Raw genomic sequence first — 27018 nt, 5'->3', positions numbered from 1 at the left:
TGTCTAGTTTGGCTGTCACCCTGACCTAGTTCTTAGTGTGTGTGTGTGTGAAGGATTTGGGGACAAGATGAGGAGGTATTTCTAGGTTGTTTTTTTCTTGTCTAGTTTGGCTGTCACCCTGACCTAGTTCTTAGTGTGTGTGTGTGTGAAGGATTTGGGGACAAGATGAGGAGTTATTTCTAGGTTGTTTTTTTCTTGATCTTTTGACAGTGTATATAATTCAGTGGAGAGACTTGTTCTCTCACTTTGTATTTGACATCCAAGGGCGGATGGTCAAGTGACAGGAGATTTAGGTAACCCTATTTTGCAAATCCCTGCTGTAAAGTTTTTGTTCTCATCATATTGTCCTTCTCTTACTGTAATTTGATTAAGTGGAGAAAACAAGATCCTGATAATGAAACTGTTTTTTGAGTTTGGACAGTCTATTCATTCTCACATAATACTAATGGATGTTGCATTGGTTGAAAATGTGTATGGGATTAGGACAAGTGGCTGATGGTAAAAACAAGAAACAAGCAAACAACAAAAACCCTGAGCTTGCTCTTCAGTATGTTAATAAGATTGGGAATATTGGCATAGCTAACTGCTTTACAGCTAAAAAAAAGCCAGTAAAGGAGTGATCTAGGCAAACGGTAAGCTTCTGTAAGTAATTTAAAACAGATTGAGCAAGTGTACTGTGTGGAAAAATCCTGCATATTCAACCAGGAAGATGTCATTATGGCTATTTCCCAACAATAACATCTGGGATTTAATACAGAAGCTGGACAGAGTAGGAAATTGTGCTTGGAGCACTCATGTTAGGAAAGGTTGGTTTTGCAGATATTTTGTGAAGCTTGACATAGGGTGCAGTACCAAATAAGTTGGAAAGAAAAATGAGTTAGCAGCAGAAGTGACATGGGGAAAATACCAAAACTGAACAGGTGCCAAAAATATGATGTTGGTAAAAAAGGCAAATACAGACTTCCCTCCATAGCCATTGATTCTGTATCCATGTATTCAACTATCCACAGTTTGAAAATATTTTTAAAAAAATATCCAAAAAGCAAACCTTGATTTTGCTATTTTATATAAGGGACACCATTTTACTTGTTGTCGTTATGTGCCTTCAAGTTATTTTCAACTTTGGGTGCCCCTACGACAACCCTATCATGTCACTGTATTTAATGGGATTTGAGCATCCATGGATTTCAGTATCCACAGGGGTCCTGGAACGAAATCCTAGTGGATACTAAGGTCTCAATCTAATAGTTTAAATTATGAGTCTAAAACAAGATGAGAAAAAAATTACTTTGACTATGTGTTAAATATCAAAGACAGTTTTTCAGATGGTTGTAGATTTGTTTTGCCTTCAAGTCTGACTTGTAGCGACCCTAAGGTCATGTATATTCAGAGGAAGTTTACCTTTGCCTTCCTCTGAACCTGAGTGAGTGTGATTTGCCAAAAGCCACCCAGTGGGTTGATAGGAGACTGTGTGCTGGTTGGTTTGTTATTTCAGTATCATTTACCATGATATCTTTTGTATCCTTCTGACTTTGCAAGGATGGGATTCAGAGGCCCTGTTTTACAGTGCTTCCATTTATTTCTGGAGATGTCTCAGCCCTTGGCCCTGAAGAATCCCTGACAGTTCTGTTTTGTCTACCATGCTTTTAAACATGCTTTTAACATGTTTCCTCTACCATGCTTTTAAACATATACCTGGAGTCAGTGAGAGGCTGTCCAGAGGATGACATTTGGTCCTGTTTCTCCTTTCCAACTAATCTGAGGAAGCTTTTTGGTTCTAAACCAATGACTGGTGGATTGGATGAAGTCAAATGATTGAAGCTTAATTCAGACAAGACAGAGATATTGCAGGCTGGCTGAAAAGCAGATCAAGGAATAAAGACTGTATTGGATGGAATTGCATTCCTTCCCAAGATTCAGGCTTGCAGTTTGTGTATAATCCTGAATTCAGGCCTGAGCCTGAATGTCCAGGCATCTGTGGTTGCCACAAATGCATTTGCAGAGCTAAAACAGACAAGCTTTATTGCTGTTTTAGAAACCTGTGTGTGCACCTACCTTCCTGTTTGCTTTTTTAATTTGCTTTTCAAATTTTAATAATTATATAATTTGAATGTTTTAATGTGATAGCTTATTGTATTCTTAGTTGTATCCCTTTTTAAAGTTGCTTTGAGTCACATTTGTGGAAAAAAGGCAGGATATAAATTTAATTGAATAAATAAACATAGTACTTATTTTTAGAAATAATAGTTAATAGAAGAGAAAAAAAAAAGAAAGCCTAATAGTGAAATCAGAAAGGAAATTCAGTTGAGGGGAAGGGGTGGGAGATGTTCAAAAATTTTCCAGAATTGCCTTCTTCAGTCCTCCTCCGTGGGAAAGCCTTTGCTCTTGAGGAACAAGAATGCTTGGGGAGGGAGTTTCATGCCAGCTAAATTATGCTAGCAGAACATCTTTGATAATTGAGAAGGATTATGCAGCTATGGCTGCATCTTCACTGCAGAAATAATCCAGTTTGACATCACTTTAGCTGACATGGCTCAGTGCTATAGAATTCTGGGATTTGTAGTTTGTTGTGGCACCAGACTAAATATCTCGCAAAACTACAAATCCCAGAATTCCATAGTATTGAGCCATGACAGTTAAAGTGGTGTCATACTGGATTATTTCTGCAGTGTGGATGCAAGCTATGTTCCTTGGTCTTGAAAGATTTCTCTTTGCCATACCTGTCTTGGGAATGTTACAGCTCTGATTAGTGGGATGGGGGTTGCTACACCATTTTCACATACTCTGGGGCGCTGCTTAGTTCATTTCTCTCTGTGGGTGAAAGTCTTTCCTTATTTATTTGCTTTTGCTCTTCTCTCCAATACCATTCTTTGGCTAGAGTGGAACAGCAATTAACCACAACTTTTGCCTGTCTGTCTGTGCCTCCAAGTCTGACTTATGGCAACCTCATGAATTTCATAGTATTTTCTTAGGCAAGAAATACTCAGAGGGGGGGAATTATGATCTGCATTCATTTCTGTTGATCCATAGTTTTTCTGTATTTACACACAAATAAGTAGAAATGTTTGCCTTAGCCAAAAATGTGTCAGGATAACTGATAACATCAGGTTATTAGTTTATTTGATAACATCACCAGGAACCAAAACTCTCCTTATAATTCTTTTTTAAAAAATTTGAACATGGATTTTGCTAGTCTTGCTCTTTAAGACACAATTGTTGACTACCCTTTTGCCTATTTGTGTGAGTTCTTTCTGATAGAATGAGCAGAACTATCTGAAGGGAAAATATTTAACCTTGACATTGGCATCATTTTAAAGATGTAGTACTATACAACAGGGCCATGAAAAATCTGATTTTGCAGGCTCTGATTTATTTGTACAAGAAGTGGCATATAGTGCAATTTCTTTAACTTCTTTGCTCTGGGAATATACAGATAAGAGAAATTCACTCCAATAAACTTGAATTGGTGTCTGTTTCAAACTTGTAGAACTGTGGAACTGGCCTCCTGTGAATTACCTGTATTCCAGTAACTCAGATTTTGTGTAAATTTTATTTCTCCCCAAGTTGAGCACCTTGAAGAGTGAGGCTGCTGTATTAAAAAAACCCTCTACGAGAACATGGTCACTTCCATCTAAGGATCCTGCAATTTTTACTCAACTAGGTCATCACTTTTGGTTAGGATCAGATCTAAAATAGCTGATCTCCTTATCACCTCTTCTACTTTCTGGACAATGAAATTGTCTGCAAGGCAAGTGAGAAATTTGTTGGACTGTAAATTTCTGGCAGAGTTTTACTTCCAACAAATACCAGGATAGTGGAAATCTCTCATTACTACACATCTCTCCTTTTTGAATATATGGCCATCTGTTCCAGGAAGGCACCATCCAAGTCCTCAGTCTGGTTTGAGGGTCTGTAGTAGACCCACACAATGACATCCCTATTGTTTTTTTCTCTCTTAATTTTTTTCAGATGCTCTCAACCTTGCTTCCCAGATTTAAATCATAGATCTTTTCCAGGTGTAAATATCCCTGATATACAATGCTACTCCTCCTTGTTTGGTTTATTTCTCTGAAATAGGTTATACCCCTCCATTACAACATTCCAATCATGAGACTCCTCCCAATGGGGTTCAGTCATGCCTGTTGAATCTTGTTTGCTTTGAAGTGTTAAGAGTTCAGGTTCATCTTATTTCCCATACTATATGCATTAGTGTAGGGACATCCAAGACCATGGGTTATTCCCCAGCTGCCTGTTTTAAGTTTTTCCCCCCTTTTATTGTTGGTTCTTGTACTATTTGCTTTGTTCTCTGTATAACAGTCCGGCTATTCATAGAATCATAGAATTGTAGAGTTGGAAGAGACTGCAAGGGCCATTCAATCCAACTCCTGCCATGCAGGAAATCTAAATCAAAGCATCCCCAACAGATGGTCATCCAGCCTCTGTTTAAAGACCTCTAAGGAAGGAGACTCCACTACATGAACTTCTGCCCTCCCACACATCTCAGTTTAAAACCCTCCTGGTCAGATTTTTCAGACTGTTAGCAAAAACATTCCTGCTCACTACTGTGAGGTTCAACCCATCCCTTGTCAAAGGTCCGTCTTCATGAAACCACATACGATGGTCTGAAAGGCCAAATTGTTCCTGGTGGCACCATCTGTGGATCCAGTTTGTCACCTGCATTATTTTTCTGTTCATTCCTGGGCTGTGCCCTTCAACTGGGAAAAGAGATGAAATGACAACTTGTACAGCCAGGTTCTTTAGCTTCATACCCAGAGCCTCACGATCCCTTATATTCTGAAGGCTGTGCCTTTCAGTGTTATTGGTTCCCATGTGAACCAAAAGGAAGGGGTAACTTTCAATGGGCTTGATGAGTCTTGTCAACCTGTCTGTTACATTGTAAATTTTTGCCCTAGGAAGAGAGCACACATCTGAAGACAACTTGTCAGACCTGCAACTACTGATTCTATTCCCCTTGGCACCGCCTCATACCTCAAAGATTTGGCAGAAAGCATTCCATGTACAGAGGCATGTACATTCTCTGAGGACTGATACTGCTGTTCTTCTTGCTGCTCCTTGTGATCACTGATGAGAGAAAGAGCTTCAGATTGATTCTGCAGATCCAAACTGTCATATTTATTGCTGGTCCTTCTATTTCAATGTGTCATCTTCCTCCGAATGTGTCCTTTTGTGTATGGGAGGTTTACCCCTCCTGAGAGACATTCTCTATGCATTCCTTAACCAGGACAGTCCATTCCACTCCATCTAAGAAAACTTCATGCTCCCTAATATGCTGCAGTGGGGATAAACAAGCCTCACGTTGCTGAAATTTATCTTCCAGCAGGGCAACCAACTTGTTCTTGCTGAAGGTGAAGCTACCCACATCCTTTGGGAAAAAACAAACATACCGCAGCTGTTGCAGGTGACTGCAGTGGCAGCTCCCTTGCTGTCCCTATTCAGTAGTCTTAAGTAGGCATTGAAACAGAACTCTGGGCTTCCCCCTCAAAACTCCCACACTAAACACCTATGCAAAACATAGTGGGCCTGTTTGCTGAGTTCCAAGGACTGTGGCTGCAAGCTCCCCCCCCCCTCAACAATGGGTCGAAACAGACTGGCTCTAAATGCTGGTTTCCCACTGGCTTAGTGGGTGTGGCATTTAGATGTTGCATGCCCCCCAAGCCACCCATAAGCTGGCTGGCTGCCCAGATGTGGGCAGCTTCTCTGTGCCCCGGTGGCACAGCATTTACATGCCACGCTGTGCTGTAAAGCTGTGGCGGAGTGGGAAAGTGGCTTTTTGCAGGCACAAAAAGGAGTGACAATTTGCTGCTTCTTTTTGGGCCAGCAAAATGGCGGATTGGGGCCACGGCATACGATTGATGTGGTCCCAATCCATCTTTATCAGGGGTGGCTTCAAGCTGCCCCTTTGGGGTGGTCTGTTCCATCCCTAAGTCTCTGTTTCACTTCTTAGCAGAAGCTCTGCCTCTCTGAGACCAAGTGCCCAGGAGAAGGCACTATATTATAGAAAATAGAATGTTAATGAACACACACTTAAGCCTCCATTCAGGTCACACATTTGGCCTTAGGCCAGCAAACTCAAGAGACTGATAATAGGAACACATGCAAGGAAGCCTTTCTCCAGAGCACCCAGGCCAAACAGCCTCATCTCAACAGACCCATAGCTTTGAACCAGCAGACTTTCACAATAGACACTCCCCAGAGCTAGGGAGAGGGGAGAATTAATTAAAAAAAAAAACACAAAAATCTCACCTTATGCTATCTCTGCCACCACACCACATCTTTTGGCCTCACCTGTTGGCTGAGCTCTGTTTGCCAAACTTCAGAGACTGGGGCTGCAGATATATAGAGAGTTAGTGGCTACTAGTTCCTCCCTCAAACAAGTCTTTGCCTCATTATTTTTACAGTATTACAGTATTATTATATTTTAAAGAAATATATATACAATTGCCCCTCTGTTTGTGTGGACTCCGTTTGTGCGACCCTCACTTATTCACAAGGAGCAAACAAAGGGGATTAAAATGGGGCATGCGCCTGAGGTGCAGGCCCGCAGCCACTCGCCGGCGCACACCCTCATTCAAGCCTATGGGGCTTGAATATGTGCGAAATTACATTTTCGTGGGGGGGGGGGGTCTGGAATGGATCCCCCATGAAAATGGAGGGCTGGCTGTAATCTTAAATTTCCAGATTTACATGTGTCTATGCATCCAGATTTACAGTACATGTGTCTTATTTCCTTTCAAGGATATTGTGGTAAGAATGGTCAAAGATCACTTCTGGATTATCTTTTGTCATTGCATACTAAGGTGAGGCTTGTTGGTTATGTTAAAGTCACTTCCTATAATGATCCTTCTTCATGGTTTCAGCTTGCTAAGCATTTCATTAGCAAAGTCATGTTACTCTTATTCAGACAGTAGATGGAAACCAGTGTGTAAAACCCATTTCCTTCCTCTTTTACCACTACAGAGGATATCTACCATTGGGGTCTCCCATCATTTCGTCACTACCAACAGCAGTTTTGCAGTTAGTAGTACTAGCACTGAGGCAGGGCAGTTAAAGTGGACTCAAACTGGAATATTTCTGCAGTATGTTTTGGACCCAGAGAGGTTGCTTATTTTGCTTTGAAGTTCAGTACTGAGATTGAGGGTCTTGTTTCCATTGTCTCTCAGAAAGGAAATACAGTAGAAGTTTTCAGAGGCTAGAGTGAATTTGACCATTCCTTTATTAAAGCTTGGTGATGTTTTTGTAGTGGTTCTTTTATTTCTAATATTAGTAAAGTAGGCTACAGGTTCCCACCTTTTGTTGTCTGGATTTTCTTTTATGACATTGCTGGGGTGTCCTTTTCATCTGAGAACTTTGTATTTGTCAGCTTATTTTTGGTTCAAAAGTAATCTTTAGGTCGTTTTCTTTCATTCTTCCAGTTTCAGATTGCTTTACCTAGGTCTTTTGTAATATTTTCCAGGGTATGTTACCTACAAAATACATAGAACTGATTATAAGAATTAACATTTAGGCTTCCATTTTCACTGGTTCTGGGCTTACCCCCCTCCCCCCCGCCCTCTTTTTCTTGTATTTTCAATTGGCAATGTCAACATTTGAATTTCCTGCAATAATTGTTAAAGCTTTACAAATAGTTGTGCTAAAAATACAGTTTGCATTTTGTATTTGTACTGAATACAAAAATCATTTGAATTTCCAGACATTAAACTCTGAACCTGCTTGACTGCAGAAAACTTTTGTCATATAAAGACCATCACCTGTTAATCTGTCTAGGATAATATGGATGTTACAGTGTTCAGTGGAATAATGGCATCTAACATACACTAGAATAATTTTATCTCAAGAATAAATGGCAAACAGTCAGTGATTTCTCAACAAAAACTCTGTGGAGCTCCTTGATTGTAGTGATCCTTTAACTGGTGAATCAGGTCAGTCAGAACAGAATAAGCTTGGCATGATTTGCAGACTTCACTTCATATCTCCTAGTAGAGCAGCTTTCACAACTTGATGGAAGCTCCAGCTGTCTTGGAAATTTCTGCCTGTTAGCCATGTCGGCTGAGGTCCAAAAGGTCTTGAAGGCATCAGGTTAGGGATGGCTGGAGTTGGATGTCTTATTATAATTATTATATAATCCTTGCTTCAGGTTTAGTTGTTTTAAAAATGTTTTTTTTAAATTAGCTTGTAGTTTCTTTAGTATCGCATGAAAGTGCCATGTCGAAGTTGTAGTGACATTTTCAAATCCCTTAACCAGTCAATTGAGGTGTTAAATGGCATATGAGTGTTAATATATAACATTTTCATGAGTTGACTGACCTGTTACAGCCCCTGAAATAAAGAGGGTGGGTGTTTCAAACTTGAATGATTCAAAAGGAACTTTATAATGTCGGCATCAAATTTGTATGTTGATTTAATATTAGTTTCTGTGCCTAGTAGTATTTTGGTTAAAAATGAACTCTGGACCTATTTTCTACTTCACTGTTTTAAAATATGCTCATGGTTAGCATATTAGATCACAGTATGGTTATTTTGTTTGATTTCCTACACACATACTTAAATATACTTTTCATGGCACATGCTTAAACAAATGTAAATTTTTAGTCTTTTATGTACAATAAGATGCGCTATTATTTATTACACTACTTGAATGCTAAGTTATTTATCCTATAGTTATGAGCATTAAGACACCAAGCTAAGAATCATCATAGTGCACCAGTCATTTCCAAAAGTTAGTTATCTAAATTAGGGCTAGCAGGGAAGATGATGTAGAAGCATGTGATGAATGATTTGTCAAAATCTTTTCAGAAGGAGAATAAAATTTAATTATCTTAGCTAGATTGTAGTTTCCCCCCCCCCCCCAACTAATTACACTCATGGAGGGACTTAAAGAGAAAGTGGTGTGTACATCAAACCAAGTGTGGCTGTGGAAGATTTATTTATATAATTACTTATTCACTGAGGTTTTTGGTGTACCAAGATGTATATTAAGACATAAAAGAGCAAACAGTCACGTAACAGGCAAATGTGTGAAAGAGGAGTACATGTGAAAGGGATCTAGGAGTCCTAGTAGATCACAAATTAGACATGAATCAACAGTGTGATGTAGCAGCTAAAAAAGCCAATGCAATTCTAGGCTGCATCAGTAGACATATGGTGTCTAGATGAACGGAAGTAATAGTGCCATTCTATTCTGCTTTGGTCAGGCCTCAGCTGGAATACCGTGTCCACTTCTGGACACCACAATTCAAAAATGATGTTGACAGGCTGGATTGTGTCCAGAGAAAGGCGACCAAAATGGTGAAAGGTTTGGAAACCATGCCCTGTGACGAAGGACTTAGGTAGCTGGGTATGTTTAGCCTGGTGAGGGGAAGATTAATAGGTGATATGATAGCCCTGTTTAAATATTTGAGGGACTGTCATACTGAAGATGGAGCAGGCTTGTTTTCTGTTGCTCCAGAGACTAGGTCTTTTCCAACTCCATGATTCTAATATGCTTAAGTGGGCAATAAATGTTAAAGCACCTAAGCTGTGGATGATGATGGTGATTTCACGTTACAGCAAGATATTCCATTGGGTTGTCACTGACCCAATTAATATTTATCTAGCCAATTGTACATCTTGATATAAAGTCAAACTGAATTTATTCCACACACACAGGTGCTTTCTGCACCGCCATTTGGGACGTCCTCCGGACGTCCCATTTTAAAAAAGGGGCGTCTCTTATAGACGCCCCAGGGCCTAGTATGGACTCCGTCCGTACAAGATGGCACCGGCCCTTCTACATGGCCGGCGCCATCTTTGCGTATCGGACGCTGAGCGTCCGTACGCGTCGCGCCGCTTGTGACGTAGCGAGCGCGCCCCTGGTGCCTCGCTACGTCGCAAACGCGACGGAAAAAGAAGCTCCATTTTGGAACTTCTTTTTCGGTCCGCGCGGGAGTTGGGCCGTGTGAAGGCTCCGGCTCCCCCGCGGACTTACTGGTGGCGGCGGCAGACCGCCGCAAAGCAGCGGTCTGTACCCCGCCACAGTTTCCTTTCCACTCCATGTACACCTCATTTTAAAGGGAAATTGCTTGGTTTTGATGCCAACGACACAGCAAGAAATTGAGCAGTAGGGGAGCAGCCCCTGGTTGTGTTCAGAGGGGTCCATTGCAGTTTACCTACCCTAGGGTTGCCTACCCTGATCTTTCAGTATTTCTAACAGAAGACATTATTCTATTTAGAAATTATCTGTAGATGTAAACATACTTACATTTGTATTTGATATTAACCAAAGTATTATTTAAGAGAGAAATGGTGTTTACATTTTTCAGTATGAATCAACTGTTCTCTCCCCGCCCAATTATTTTTGTCCAGCCTGATTTCTATTCTTATTTTCTGTTTTCTTAAATATACTGTAGTTTGTTATGCCAGAGAAATGCATTTTTATAGTGTTGCACAGAAGCAGCAGGGGGATGGAAGACAGTCATATTCATCACTGGAGAAAGCTGCCTGGTTCTCTCTGTCAGGAGAGAAAACGTCCTGCCCTGTTCAAGGGCCTAGTTTGCCACACTTTTGAGTAGCTCAGAAGCTGACATAGCAGCTTTCTGTCTTAATAGAGATGACTTCCATGACCATTTTATTCCTACTTCTGTACTACTGCGTATGCCAATGCCATGTATATTAGCACAGCTGCACTGGCCAACAGGAATGTGACCCATAACTCATTAGCCCATCTCTTTCTCTTATAACACCTTGTTCAACACACCGAAGATCTTAAACACTTGTAACACCGAAGATGTTAAAAATTTACACACATTTTATGCTGTTTAGGTTTACCTAACAATACTATTACAGGTTTGAAATCTTACATGCCTGTTGTTTGTCATGTTTATCTAAACCATGATTAATTTTTCCAGTAAATCTTTTAGTGAGTTGAGTGATTTATTTTCTTTTCATAATGCTTGTAAGGAAATTGAATGACACTTTTCCTACAAAACTGAGAGTTGGCGTTAACAGAAAATATAACAGATTTTGCCAAGGAAATTCACTCCCTCTGCAAACAAGTAAGTAAACAAACTGCTTCCCATAAAGAATCACAGTAACATACCTGTTTTTGTAGTTTCAGTTTGAAATATAACAACACAACTTGGCAGATGCTAAAGTAAAGGATGTGAGTAGTATGTTCATTAGGAAATTATGGTATTTGTAGAGGATAGTCATACTTTACTTCCTAATATTATTTAATACTCTTGCCAAACTTTTCTTATAAGTGTGCTTGTTAAACTTTGTGAAATAATACACGCATTTGCATTGTGCAAGCTATCACCATTGCTTCAAACTATTTTGCCTCTGTTCATACTGTGTTGTCCCTTCACCCCTTCACATTCTTACTGCTTTATATATTTATTTAGTAAGTAAGAATACACTATATTTAATCAATATTTCTATTGATATTGCTAATCAATTATTCTATTTCTAGAGTAATAACACATCATTAACATAATAGGAATGTCTTGATAGCACATTTTATTCTACTAGAGATAATAATATTGGCTATCACCCTGTTGCATAAAAAGTTTGTTACAGTGTATAATACTAGACTACTAGTATGAGTGATACAGTTTCATGCCCTGCTTGAAAATGTGGAGACATTTACTTCAAAAGAACACTTTATATATTTTTCAGAAAACATTTTGTTGTGCTTATATACCACTTTTGGTTACCTAAAGTGTATTTGGTGAGGTTTTAAAATGGGAAGCAAGTAACTTATTTATAAATACAATTTGGCATCTGTATCCCCATAGCGTTGGTTCCCAGCAGAAACATTGAAAATACGACTAAGAAAATTGTGGAGAAAGTTTTTAAAACAGGGACGGAAGCAAGTAAGTTAAAGGGAATGTTTTGGTCTTATGCATTTGTCTCAGAAGGGAGGTTGAAAATTTTTTAAATCTTGCCAGAGGAGTGTGTATGACTGCTCTAGTGATGGTTAAATTATTTGGTAATCCTAGTTTTTTCTTAATCCTCATCCAGACAGATAAAAAACAAAAACAAAATTTCAATTGAGTGCCTTAATATGACGTATTTTAATTCAGTCTGAATTCTAGCATATTATGGGGTATAAAAATCTGTAGTGTTTATTGAAAGATTTATCTTGTGACTGCAGAATCAAGGGTATTCCACATTTCAAATATCTGAGACAGAAAGCATGTTCATGTAAGATAGAAAATATATTCTGAGTAGCTACCCATTCTTCATTTTGCCCCCCCCCCCCACCTAAGAAAAAATGCAGGCAACACAAATACAACAGATTTGCTTGGACAATTTTGTCCCAGGTATTTTTTCTTAACCTGCCCTATCCTCTTGAAATTGACATGAATAATTTTGGAGGTCTTATTTACAGCTCTTAATATGCCTACTTTGTGGATCTTTGTGGTCTGCCGCCGCCCTTGTTTGCTGTGCGAGGGAACTGCAGCGGACAAACGTGTGGTTCCCCAGTGCAGCAAAAAGAAGCTGCAAAAAGCAGCTTCTTTTTCTGGCGCCGTTGTGACGTCGCAAGGCGGCAATAGTGCCCTTGTGGCATCACGAGGGCGCCAAGACGTGCAGACGCTAAACGTCCGTCACATCAAAATGGCGGCGCCCATCTGTATAGGGCACCGCCATTTTGATGCTCTCGTTACGTGTGAGGGGCAAGGCGCGTCAGGAAACGCTGCCCTCGCGCGTAATTGTTAGCTGTGCAAGAAAACCCGATTCTCAGGGAATAAAACATCCCATCTGCCTAGGTGAGGGCAAAACAATATTAAAATCAACTCTAGTGCTTTGGAAAATATGGTTAGAGGATAAAAAGGAAAGAGAGTGAATCCACAGTCATCCTTCTTTAGCTTGTGATTTAAAACTCTGGATTAGAAATATATTAGCTTGTGTTTGTAGTTTTATACTTTAATGTAACAGAGGGGAAAATAAGGTCTAATTGAGTATTGGTTGAAGTGCATAAGACCTGAATGAGTAATTAGGTTTCTGAAGGTTGCATTGTATCTGAGCAAATTAAGCTATTTTAGGTAGTTTAGGAATTCATTTGTGACAGAGTAGAAATGGATTTTATAAATGAACTAAACTGAGTTGACTGCATTAGTATTCCTGGTAAATATGAAAACCCCGTTTCTTAGCGTACTTATTCTCTTCTGCAGATTAAAGCATTTTTCACTAGCCAAATGATGACGGTGTCAACAAACTATGAATATGAATGATTCTCTTTAATCTGTATTTAACTTTTTGGGGGGGGGGTGTTAAGATTGAAAGTGACTTTGAAAGCAAGCTTACTATGATTTTAGCCTGTGGCTGAGCCTATGGCTGTAAAACTGCAGTTGTTAAAAAAAATAAAAATAAAGTGTACATAAGCCAATGTTTAAATTCAAGAATGACATATGAAACAAGTGAATGGTTTTTCATAAATATGAACTATTCCAAACATATAATGTTAGATTTATAATTGGAGTTTGTTTTTAGTGTAGAATAAAGGACTGTTGAAATGTTTTACAAGCGCAGATTAACTATGTCAGATGTAAAATTATCAAATTTTCAGTATTTGAAATAAACTAAAAATGATATTTAATATTTGAGTAGAGGTGATTACACTTGCAAATTTGCTTTAGGACACTTTCACCCACCTGCTGCTCCATCTCTCCTGTGAGCCTCATATCATTTTATCACTCTGCAAACACTTTGTTTTCCTTCTTTTCCACACAAGTTGCCATAATAAAGCATTGTATTTCCCCTTTCTGGGCAACTGGATTAGCACTTTCATTATTGGCTGTCTTAACTCTCTTCTTGTTTAAAAGACTGCTGTTCTTCAAGAATACATGTTGTGTAGAATGCAAGCATGGGTGACTACTAGGAGTATATCACACGGAGCTTTTTGGTGTTGTTGTAGCTCGCTTCCAGCTCACTTTCGAAGTGATTGCACTTCCAATGATGTGGTTTCACTTCGGAAAGTGACTGTTTTATCAGATACCATTGATTTCTATGGGAGCCCCTTGCAAATTGCTTCAGCAGTGTTTCTGAAGTCACCCCTCATTTTGGTAAAAACGGAAAAAAAGTGACTTCAGAGAATTCGCATCCATGCTAACTTCGATTGCACTGTGATTTGGTCTGGTGTGGAAAAGCACTCCGATGCCATCCCCCTTGGCCCCTGCGTCCTACTCTGTCATTCCCCTCCTCCTCCTTCATGCCATCTCCTCCTCTCTGTCAACCAGCTGATCCCATCATCCCCTGCCTTCTAGACCCTGATCTGCTCCCCTCCTTCAGCCTGCCACCAATCCCATCATCCCCTGCCTTCTCCTAGACCCTGATTTGCTCCCCTCCTTCAGCCTCCCACCAATCCCATCATCCCCTGACTGCTCCTGCATCCTGATCCTGGCCCCAGGGAACCCCAGCGAGCTATCCCATCACCCCCTGACTGCTCCTGCATCTGGATCCTGGCTCCAGGGACCCCCAGTGAGCTATCCCATCATCCCCTGACTGCTCCTGCATCCCGATCCTGGTCTCAGGGACCCCCAGCAAGCTATCCCATCATCCCCTGATTGCTCCTGCATACTGATCCTGGCCACAGGGACCCCCAGCAACCTATCCCATCATCCTCTGCTCCTGCATCCGGATCCTGGCCCCAGGGACCCCCAGCGAGCTATCCCATCATCCCCTGACTGCTCCAGCATCCGGATCCTGGCCCCACGGACCCCCAGCGAGCTATCCCATCATCCCCTGACTGCTCCTGCATCCGGATCCTGGCCCCAGGGACCCCCAGCGACCTATCCCATCATCCCCTGCCTTCTCCTAGACCCTGATGAAGGATGACAGCTAAGGAGGGGGCAGGGAAGGAGGACAGCGTCCAGAGCCCCACTTAGCATGCCCAGGGGTGCCGATTCGAATCGTTGAACCCTCAAAGTATGCTCTGGTGTGGTAATACAATGTGCTCTCACTCCCCTTTGCTTGAGTCCACATCACGTGACTTGCTTGGAATCGAACTGACTTTCCCTTCACTTTGGAAGGACAACAGAAAGGCAATCAGATGTGGAAAAACATGACGTTTTAACCTCAATCTGCATTGCTAGAGAGGAGTGACTCTGGATCTGGTGTGGAAAAACATCATGCTTTGCATTGCTAGAACAGGAGTGACTGCGGATCTGAGCTGCAAACCCCCCCCCCCCCAATGTGTGATAAGGTCCCTAGTTTCAGATATTGTGTACAGTTCTGGTTATGCTGTCACAAAAAGGGCTGTATAGTGGTGGAGAGTATGATGAAAAGGGAAGTCAATATTATCAGGAGATTGGGAAAATATCCTGATGGGGAAGGGCTAAAAAATAAGATGTCCTAGTTTAGGAAGAAGACAATTATGAGTACCTGGAAGAAGCATAGAAAAATAATGCATAGTGCAGAAAAACATCGATAGAAACTTCACACACTCACTTAATATAGTGAATTGGTGGACAGTTGATTCAAGGTAGATGAAAAGTATAATTATGGCTCTCACTGTTAAGAGATCTTATACTCACAGAGTTAAGACATTTGTTGTTTAAGTACTAGACAAATTTTCCGGGGCTTGTTATGTCAGCTGATAGTAGTACTGATGACTATACAGAACATCCAGACTCAGAACCAGTCGTGCTGCAGAGCACATACAACACATGAGTTGCTCTCATGCTCTGCTTGTGAACTTCCAAGAAAGATCTGCTTTATTATTATTATTATTATTATTATTATTATTATTATTATTATTATTAACCTTTATTTATAAAGTGCTGTAAATTTACACAGCGCTGTACATACAATCTTTTTAATTGGATGGTTCCCTGCCCTCAGGCTTACAATCTAAAAAGACATGACACAAAGGGAGTGGTGGTGGGGAAGGGGCCTCTCTAGTAGGATAATACATATAAAATACATAGCAATACAGGAAATGATTCAATAAAACAGACAACAAAAGAACATGAAATAGCAAGTGACAATTATGCAATGCCTGGGAACGCTGCCCTGAACAAGGATGGTCTTCAACTCCGTTTTGAAGCTGGTTAAAGAAGTGATGGCTCTTGTTCGCGGGGGAAGAAGGTTCCAGGAGTGAGGGGCAGCAAGTGAAAAGGGGCGAATCCAAGATGGGGCAGAGGAAATCCTGGGCTGGGACAGCCGACCCTGACTACCAGAACGGAGGGCCCAAGTGGGAAGGTGAGGAGAAAGAAGGTCTGATAAGTAAGGAGGGGCCAGCCCATGGAGGACTTTAAACATCGACAGCAGGAGCTTATACTGAATGCGGAAAGGGAGGAGGAGCCAGTGAAGGAATGCCAACACAGGAGAGATGTGGTCAGAGCGGTGAAAATCTGTCCCATTCTTGTGGCATTGCTTTGATTGCTTTGATTTTTATTTTACCTTTCTTCTTTGTGTTCTCTGTGCCTCACACAAATGGGCTTTGCACCTGCACAGAGACCACAGCCGGCAAATTTTACAGCTGAGTAGTTTGGTGAGAACCCCACTTACCTTTCTGCAACTGCATGCTCTAGTGTGCCAAAGTTACTCTCTCTTCAGTGTCTCACCATCCACCATGAGATTAACATCAAGCAGTTATTTCTTTTTGCTAATTTCCTTCTATTCAATTCGACATATGTTCTATTTGTCATTCATATTTTCTATAGACATCAACTTTGTTCTATTTTTAAATAGTTTTATCTATGTTTTGTGATAGGTTATAGTAAAATGAAATTAAACAAATGATAAAGTTAAGCCATAATTGAATTAGAAGGGCTCATTTATTTATTTAATTGATTTTTTTGTATCCCACCTTTCTCCCAGAATGAGATTCAAGGGGGTTTACAACATTTTAAAATCACAATACAATTCAAAAACTCTTAAAACAAAAGTTAAAAAACAATCTAAATTTCTATTTTTAATAATAATAATAATAATATGTTTTATTTATAAACCGCTATTCCAAATAGATCATAGCGGTGTACAAGAAAATTATATAACAGTATAAGAAAAATCTACAATTAAGATACACTGTATCTTCAGGCCAGCCCCTGATGACGCTGGGCCGGCCTGCTCTCTCCCTCAACGGCCGAAAGATGACAGTTATGGAGGGAGGGCACTCTGTCTTCAGGCCAGCCCCTGATGACGTTGGGCCGGCCTGCTCTCTCCCTCAACGGCCGAAAGATGACAGTTATGGAGGGAGGGCACTCTGTCTTCAGGCCAGCCCCTGATGACATTAAAAACAGTATTAAAAAGATGTTCAAAACGTCATAAAATCCTGACCATTGCTGAAACCTAGGCATCCAGACTCAGATCTAAGTCCAGGAGCACACTTTTGGGATTACTCTTACTGCTGTCACCAAATAAGGGAACCTCAGTTTATATCCCTGGTGGTGCAGTGATTAAATGCCACAATGTTGTGAGTGTAATCCTGCAGGGCTCCAGGTTAGCTCAGTCTTCCATCAATTTGTAGATAGGCAAAATGAATACCTAGCTTGTTGAGGGCAATTGCTAACACTGTAAACTGCTTAGAGAGTGTTTGGTTCTCTGTGAAGTGGTATGGAAATGTAAAGTGCTATTGCTATATCCCACTGCTGCCAACACCAGAAGTGGGGGATTCCATCCTTTATGTGAAGGTTCCACACTTTATCCTGCCACTGTATACAACAGGTATGGGGCTCTCCACACAGGCAATCATACCAGTGCCACAAACTATGAGAATTCCTCTAGGTAACCCCACCATTGTGGCCAAATGTGGGGGGCTTTACACTTAAGCTATCAAATGTGAAGCCTTCCAATGTTCATTGCAAACAAGCAATGTGAAGGCTTTTCCTGATTCCCATAGCTGCCAACTGTAAGGACTTCTTCCTGTCAACCTTGTGTGGCACCAACTATGGAGTCCGTTCAGATGTCCTCAGGTTACCATATGGATTTATACTACTTTTATCCAGACAGGTTACCACTCTTTGTCTAAAACCCAGTTCTCAGCATGACATTTATTCTGAAGGCCATAGTGTATAAAAATAAAACTTTTTTTTACAGAGGTTAAAGCAGAAACAGCAGATTATTTGTATATATCATTTGAAACACCACACTTTCTGCTTTCAACCTAAATTTTATCCTTTTCAATCACACAACTCAAATTTAAACAGTCCACCAATCAGCACCAACTTTAACACTCTATTCGCCCCCCCCCCCCATATCAGCTACTTACATCATAGTCACACAATAAATAAAGCAACATTTTTATATACAAACCCATAACTTTGCAGACACCCAGGCTGCGGACCTGAGATTTCAGGGCTATGTGTGTGCAACCACATCCAGCACAGGCTGAATCCCTGTTCCCCAATCTGCCTGTCCAGGAATACCATTGCTTTGTCTGGATTAAATGTTAGTTTGTTTGTCCTCATCCAGACTATTCCCAACAGCAGACATTTGCTTAGTACAGATATTGCTTCCTTGGAACTGATGACAACCAACTGCAAAACTCCAGATAGCCTCTCCCAGTGGTTTCATCCAGATGTTAAGTAGCATGGGGGACAAAACTGAGTCCTGAGGGACCCTGCATACCAGTGGCCATTGGGTCAAACAGATATCTGCCAACACCACCTTTTAAGTTCACCCCTCCAAGAAGGACTGGAATCACTGCAAAACAATGTCCCCAAGTCCCATCCCAAAGAGGTGGCTCAGAAGGACACCATGGCCAGTGGTATATACAGCTACTGAAAGGTCCAGAACCAACAGGGACACACTCGTGTTTGTCCAGTTCCCTGTGTAGGTCATCCACCAAGGCAACCAATGCTCTTTCTGTCTCATAGTCAGGCCTGAAGCCAGATTGAAATGGAACTAGACAATTCATTTCATCCAGGAGTTCATCCTGGAGTTGGATTACAGTAAAGAAAGAAAGAAAGAAAGAAAGAAAGAAAGAAAGAAAACCAGACTTAAATATTGTTTCTCCTATCCCTAATTTGTGAAATATGAACACTCACATTTATACAAACATCAGTTTCGGTGAGAGATAAGAGTGAATGAAAGAAAATATTTTTTTTACAAAAATAAAAAATAGTAAGGGATAATTAATTAAATATAATTTTTGTTCTATGCAAATATACTTTATTTTAAACAGTTTTTTGGCATAGAAGTATTATTATTTGGTTAATTATATTATAGTGCCATCTGGTGGATTTTCAATCTCTCTCCACAATGTAGTTAAACTGGAGATCTCTTGATGTGAAACATCAGGATGTTCACACATTTACATCTTAAGGTTTCTTTATCCATCTTTGAAATGTGAGTCAGTCTTCTTGATACATTGGTCTCTAAAAGGCAAAAGCATTTTTTTGGTAGTTTGTTTACTGGATGGTAGTCGTACATATTACTGTGATGTGAAATGAAGGATGTACATGCTTTGTTCATGTTGTATATTTTATAGGCTTGTGTATTACCAAATATTATAGAATTCAAAGGGAAAATATTGTGATGTATGTACAGTTTTTTTAAAAAAAAATCCTATTCATGTTGATCAGTTTTTGCCTATTATAGGCTAGGGTTATATTTGAAACCTGCTCATGAAATGACACACACACACACACACACACACACACACACACACACACAAATATATGGTTATATACATAAGGAAAGTCATATTTTCAGTGAATTTGAGAGTCAGTGAAACAGAAGACCATTGTAGAACATTCTGGCTCAGTCATGGTTTCCATAGCTGTACTTAAGTCTCTTTGGAAACAGATGAAGTCAGAGTGAACACATAACAATTTGTGATGTGGGCTCCATGTTTTTGAAACTTGAGTGTGTTACATCTAGTATTTCTTGAGTGTGTTACAAATAGTATTTCTAATGACTATTTGATTATTCGTTTTAGAAGGCTTCATCTGAATATTCAGTCTAATTTGGAGCATAGTAGTCCTCCACCATGAAGTCACTGCTGTTTCTCTCAACTTTAATTTTTACCTAATAGCTCTTTTCCTGCTCAACATCATGCATGTTTTCCCAGGTGTACACATCCGGCCATATAATACTACTACTTTTCCTTCCTTATTTGGTCTATTTCTTTAAAATAGGTTATACCTCTCCATTATTATATTTCAGTCTTGAGATTCATTCCACCAGTGATGCCTACTGAATCATATTTGCCTTCCTGTACTGAGAGTTTAAGATAATCTTATTTCCCATGCTCTGTACATTTATGTGTGCGTCTGTCTGTATATCTGTCTGTCTGTCTGTCTGTCTGTCTGTCTATCTATCTATCTATCTATCTATCTGATTTTGAGTAATAATACAGTGGGCCCTCTCCTTATGCGGGGGATCCGTTCTGGACCCTCCCGCGTAAGGGAAAATCTGCGTATGCTCATGCTCCATAGGAAACAATGGGGTGCATGCTCATGGCAACAACATGGTGCGTGTGTGCAGGCACGCACGCCATTGTTTATATTGTCGCGTGGCTTCTGCATAAGCAGGAAGCCGCGTATAGTGCACCCGTGTATGGTGCAGGTACACTGTAATAATATTTAATAATAATATTTGTGTATTTAGCTTTTTCACAAGGAATGAAAGCAGATTCCAACAGTATAAATAAAACATCAAACAATTAAAAATTACAATTAAACCCCCCCCCAAACCCCAACCCTTCCCCCATCTTAAAAACAGTGATTAACCCATAAAAAGAGATTAAACATAAAAAAATTAAAACTGTCCAATAGGAATACACTAAAATTTTGGGCAGATTAGCGCAAGAAATGAGTCTTCCTCTAGAGCAAGGGGGGGATGCGGCAATATTATCAATAAATTTTGATATCGTATCAATGGGGGGGCAAGCCTAATGGATCTAACCTAGCCTGGAAAGGCCTGCCAGAAGAGATCCGTCTTAATAGCCTTTTAAAAGGCTTCCAAGGAGGTAATATGACAGATGTAATCCTGCAGGTCGTTCCATAGCCTGGGAGCGGCTGATAAGAAGGTCCTCTGGGTCACCGCTGAGCGTCTGGTCTTCTTAGGTTGTAGCAGATTCTTCCCCGAGGACCGAAGTGTGCGGGGAGGATTATATGGAAGTAGGCGCTCCCACAAGTAGGACGCAAGCCATGTAGGACTTTAAAGGTTAGAACCAACACCGTGTACCTTGCCCAGAACACATAAGTAATTCTCTCCAGTTGATTCTTTGTTGTTTTCTGCCACTGTTCAGTTCTTGTAGTATTGGCCCAATTCTCCCTGTATCATTGAGGCTATTGCACCAATATTTGTGTCCCCCTGCACTCTGTAATACTGCCTCCCTCCTCCTTGTAAAACAATTTAAAACCTCCTAATCAAGTTGGTGATACAGTACTAGCAAATGCATCTCCCCACTCCTAGCAAATACTTTTTCCCACTTCTGTAAACTGAACTCCATCTCTTACAAGATGATATTTTTGATTGCAGATCATAGCCAAGAAGCCAAATCTTCAGTTGAGTAATGTCCTTCAAAAGGAATGAATGAGAAAATAACAAGCTGCTTTATTCCTACGCAAAGCTTCATAGTCCTCTTCTGAAGGCTGTATCTTGCAGTATCATTTATTCCAATGTGGATCAAAAGGAAGGAGTAAGCCTCTTGTAAGCCTCTCAAAGTAAATACAGTTGGCCCTTCTTATACACAGATTTTTTATACACGGATTCAAGCATTCATGGTTTAAAAATGTTCAAAAAAGTATAAATTTCAAATGTCAAACCTTGACTTTCCAATTTTTATAAGGGACACCATTTTGCTATGTCATTATATTTAATGGGACTTGGGCATCCAGGGATTTTGTTATACACGGGGGATCTTGGAACCAAACCCCAGTGTATAACAAGGCTCCACTGTATGCCAGAATCTGACTGGATGAAAATTTGGGTTTCCCCTCCATTTAAATCAGGACCAGCCTTTATAAAATAATATACACTTAAGCTGATACACAAATGGTATCTCACCCTTTATGATTATGAGTAGGATTACAAACAACACAACATCAAAATATTGGAGAGAGTGCAATTCTAAAGGGCCTTATTTACACATGTGGCTGGAATGTCCAAAAATAATTCAGTTTTGCTGTAAGAAAATGGACATAGGCTCAAAGGTCATGAAGCAAAAGTTAACATTTTGTCCAGGTCTATTCTTGCTTTCATTATACATACATAGAGGAGAACAAATCACTGTAACACAAAGAATCACTTGCTTTCATTATTGCTGCTGCTAGACTGGAAATTGCAAAAACCTGGAAAACAAGAGATCTAGTGTGAAGTCGAAAGCTTTCATGGTTGGCATCCATAGTTTTTTGTGGGTTTTTCGGGCTATGTGGCCATGTTCTAGAAGAGTTTATTCCTGACGTTTTGCCAGCATCTGAAGAGAATGCTCTGAAGATGCTGGCCACAGGTGGTGGAAAAACATGAGGAATAAACTCTTCTATAACATGGCCACATCGCCCCCCCCCCAAAAAAAAACCCCCTAAGAAATCTAACATTGGAGAACTGGTGGAAGAGAGGATGAGACGCACGGTTATTGGGTCACTTATAGACAATATGAAAGTGACAAAGGACAATATGAGAGATGAGCTTTTGTTATTGACTTTCAAAGCCCTCCATGGATTGGCCCCCCTTACTTATCTGACCTTTCTTTCTCCTTACATTCCTACTCGCACCCTCTGCTCTGGTAGTCAAGGTCTCCTGTCCCAGTGTAGGACTACCACTGCCCCCTCCCGAATTCGTCCCTTCTCACTTGCTGCCCCTTACTCCTGGAACCTTCTTCCCCTTCATGCACAACTCATCACTTCTCTACCCAGTTTCAAAACTGAGTTAAAGACTATATTGTTTAGAGAAGCATTCCCAGAGGCGAGTCCCTCTCTGACCCAGGAAGCCTCCTTTTAACCATCCATTAAGAAGCCAAGCCCTTCCTCCAGTCCAGGCCCCGGAGGTGGAGAAGAACTGCTGGACCTGATCCTATTCCCCACCACCACTCCCTTCTCCTTTTGTGTCGTGTCTTTTTAGATTGTAAGCCTGAGGGCAGGGAACCGTCAGACTAAAAGATTGTATGTACAGTGCTGTGTAAATTCACAGTGCTTTATAAATAAAGGTTAATAATAATAATAATGTTTACTGAAAAATAGTTTCTTTTTATTATGTCCATAATAGTGATGTGTGATGATCATGAGCACACCATTTGGGATTTTGGAGAGACATTTTTCAAGAGGAATCATGCATGAATTAACTACTGAAACACCACTTACTTGATTTATGCTGCTTTTTAACCATGTCAAACTGTTGATTTGTTAATGAATTTTATTGTTGATACATTTGAATGTTTACTTCATTAAATTAATCAATATAAAAAAGAGATAACTTTGTTCCAGTAGCTGGTGAGAGGCTGTCCCTCCATAGCAATTCTGCTGTGGCCTCATGTCCATCCCCGTTTCTTTGTGTTGCCTTTTTAGATTGTAAGCCTGAGGGCAGGGAACTATCAAATTAATAATTTGTAAGCCACCTGAAAGTCTTTTTGTCTGAAGAGTGGGGTATAAATGCTCTAAATAAATAAATTTCTCTCAGTGAAATAACCTACTTCCATCACATATCTCTTCTTCCTCTTTGAATTGGCATGTGTGTTCCTATCCACAGAACACTCCAAGGTCACCTCCATGCCTTTAGAGGAGTAAGGATGTTCTCACTATTCTTGTGTATCATAATAGTTGATTAAGGGAAGACCTTGGAATTGATTGTGCTACAAACTGGCAACATAGTTCTTTATACTTCTTCTTCTATATGACATGTTCTTCCAAGTTTCTACCTCCTGTGTTTGGGAATTGTCGTCTGTCATAGAGGAATCCCCGATATCTTGCCCTCTCAGGAGAGGCTGTTCCACTCTTTCAGCCTTCCTTATAAATGGAAGTGGGGACATACAGTCCTGAAGCTGCTGCACATTACCTTCCATTAGGGCAAACAGCTTGTAGGTCCTGTATGTACAGCCCCCCAGATCATCTGGCAAGAAATACATGTGGTGTAGAAAGTTGTGGTACACTGCAACAACTCTGTTGCCATTTATGTTCATTGTCTTGTGGCTCAGCTTTCCAACTCTCCCCCTGAGATCCAACTGTGAAATGCCTGTTTCAGATATTACTGCATGTAGCTTTTAAACCACGAGAACACTGGGAAGAAAGTTGCTTTGGTACTGATCGCACTGTACCTGCCCTATCCTCCATGTGTCCCTTTTCATTCACAGGGGTAACCTGTGAATGACTTGGCAATTGTTCAACTCCCCAGGTGCGAAACATTGCTCCTGGGGAAATTGAGCGAAATTGAATTGCAAGTCATGTGGCATCACAGTGTCTCTTCCTCCCCCTGTCCCACCTCCTTCTCACTGTTCTGAAGTGCCCTAGTTACCTATTTATTTTCTTTCCTTTTTAAAAGCTGAAATGAAGCAGCTGAGCTATGGAATTGCATGGGAAAGGATGACACCCTCCAAATCAAAAGTATGCTGGGTAGGGAAAGGCAGGGGCTACAGCTAAGGAGTTAAGGAAAAGATCAGGTTGAAATCATGATGGGAGCAGCAGCCTCAGTCACACAACTGACTGAGTGTGATGATGGATGGCTGAAAAGTGGTATGTTGCCATTTTTTTTAACAGTGACTACCGAAAGAATGGAGCCGGTGTGATAACATGTGATAACAACTTTCCTCTTCCTGTTCACTGATCTCCAGCGATTGGGGCAGCTCTTACGTAGAGCTAGTGGCTCCTAACTCCACCCTCAAGGAAACCAGTGACTCAGCAGAAGCCCTGTCCCCTTAGACCAGTGCTTCTCAACCTTTGTCTCTCCTAATGTTTTGGTGTTCAGCTCCCAGAAGTCCCAGCCAGCTTGCCCAAATGATTAGGGATTCTGGCAGCTAATGTCTAAAATGCCTGAAGGACTCAAGGCTGAGAACTGTTGCCTTAGACCATGTGCTGAGGGAGAGCACATGACCTTAAAGAAACAAAAACACCAATATAAGCTTTCTAACAGTGCAGCCAAACAATCACCTTGATCCAAACCAACACAAACAACCAGATATAGGATGCAGGACACCTGGATTGACAACAGTACATGTGAAAGAGATCTAGGAGTCCTGGTAGACCACAAGTTGAACATGAGTCATCAGTGTGATGCAGCAACTAAAAAAGCCAATTCGACTCTAGGCTGCATCAAAAAAAGTATAAGAAAGACTGAGAAAAGTAATAGTCCCACTCTATTCTGCTTTGGTCAGGCCTCACGTGGAATACTGTGTCCAGTTTTGGGCACCACAATTCAAAAAGGACATTGACAAGCTGGATCGTGTCCAGAGGAGGGGAACCAAACTGGTGAAAGATCAGGAAACCAAGTCCTATGTGGAGCATCTTATGGAGCTGTGTATGTTTAGCCTTGAGAAGGGAAGGTTGAGAGGTGATATGTTTAAATATTTGAAGGGATGTCATATTGACGATGAAGCAAGTTTGTTTTCTGCTGCTTCAGAGAATAGGATCTGGAGCAACGGATGTAAACTATAGGAAAAGAAATTCCACCTCAACATTAGGAGGAACTTCCTGACAATAAGCGCTGTTTAATAGTGGAACACTGCTTGGGAGAGTGGTGGAGTCTCCTTTTTTGAGGTCTTTATACAGAGGCTGTGTGACCATCTGTCAGGGGTGCTTTGATTGTGTATTCCTGCATGGCAGAGGGTTGGACTGGATGGCCCTTGTGGTCTCTTCCAACTCTGTGATTCTATGGTTCTATGATACCACTTTCTGTCTCCTCATAGCATATTATTGTAATGCTTAAAGATCTGTATTGGTTGTCATATGCTTTCTGGATTCACTTCATGATACAGGGTTAAACTTTAAAGTTGTAAACAGAGGCTGTTGGCATTTGGGAGAGAGCTTTCTCCTTTGTTGCTTCCAGACTGTAGAATGTACTCTTCTCTCAAAGTTCCCATTTTTGTTGCTTTTAGGGAGGTTGTACAAACATATCTTTTCAGTCTGGCCTTTGATGCAGATTGATGCTTACTGATCATTGTGATTTTTAAAATGATTTTATTGTTTAATTTCATTTCAGTTACATTTGCTAAGCACCTTGAGTGCTTCTTTTTAGTGGAAAAATATGATAAAATGTAATGATTAAATTAAAAATGGGTCAAATACAGTGACTAGATATCCTTTAAAACTGTTATCAATGTGAGGAGTTCCAACATGTCACCGGTCTGCAACAGTAGATTTTTAAAGTCTTCACTTATTATGTACCTTAAGAGCCCTGGTAGCAGGTTTGATCCCAGGGCTCCAAGTTGACTCAGCCTTCCATCCTTCTGTAGATTGGTAAAATGAGTACCTAGCTTGTTGGGAGCAACTGACTAATACATTGTAAACTGCTTAGAGAATGCTGAGCACTATAAAACCGGTATAGAAATGTAAGTGCTATTGCTATCTTGATTTCTTCTCAAAGCTAGCAAGAACTCTCTTTTTATACATAATAGTTGTCTTTATATTACATTTCAAATAGATAATAAATTGTCATCTCTCTTTCTTTACAGCTTGATAGCATATTGTCTCCACCATCTATGCCATTTCGGAAATCCAGTAACCCTGAAGTTTCTTCTGGACCTGGCAAGTCACTGAAATTTAAAAGGCAGCTAAGTGAGGATGGAAGACCATTTAGAAGAGGAAGCCTTGGAGGAGCTTTGACTGGTAAGGAAAATGGCCTGTGAAAGCACTGATGAATATAAACTTTAAATCATTCCTGTGTGAGACAGATATAGTATCTGGGAAACCAGTGACATTTCAAGGTAGATAATGCCTTTGGTCTTTGATAATGATCCCCCAAGGCCTTTAGGCCTTAGATCTAATTGCTAGTCCCAGCTAGAACAGATCCATTTAATCAATTACTGAACTCAGTAGTTAGATAATTGTGATATTGTGATTTTACTGAATATGTTGTAATGTATATGTTTTTATGCTGTGATCCCGCCTTGATCCGCAGGGAGAGGCGGGAAAATATAAAATT

General features: G+C 40.5%; 1 protein-coding gene across 4 annotated transcripts in view; it reads left to right on the top strand.

Annotated features, from left to right (window-relative positions):
• Positions 1-27018, top strand: part of MAST4 (microtubule associated serine/threonine kinase family member 4) — a 351856-nt gene that overhangs the window by 23735 nt on the left and 301103 nt on the right. For all 4 annotated transcript variants that reach the window (XM_042450935.1, XM_042450934.1, XM_042450933.1 and 1 more), the window contains exon 2: positions 26549-26702. In XM_042450935.1, the coding sequence (XP_042306869.1) occupies positions 26549-26702 (154 nt within the window). The remainder of the gene's footprint in view (positions 1-26548; positions 26703-27018) is intronic.

Source organism: Sceloporus undulatus, chromosome 2 (assembly GCF_019175285.1).
Source record: "Sceloporus undulatus isolate JIND9_A2432 ecotype Alabama chromosome 2, SceUnd_v1.1, whole genome shotgun sequence".
NCBI lineage: Eukaryota > Metazoa > Chordata > Lepidosauria > Squamata > Phrynosomatidae > Sceloporus > Sceloporus undulatus.
This window is presented reverse-complemented; position numbering and strand designations above follow the sequence as displayed.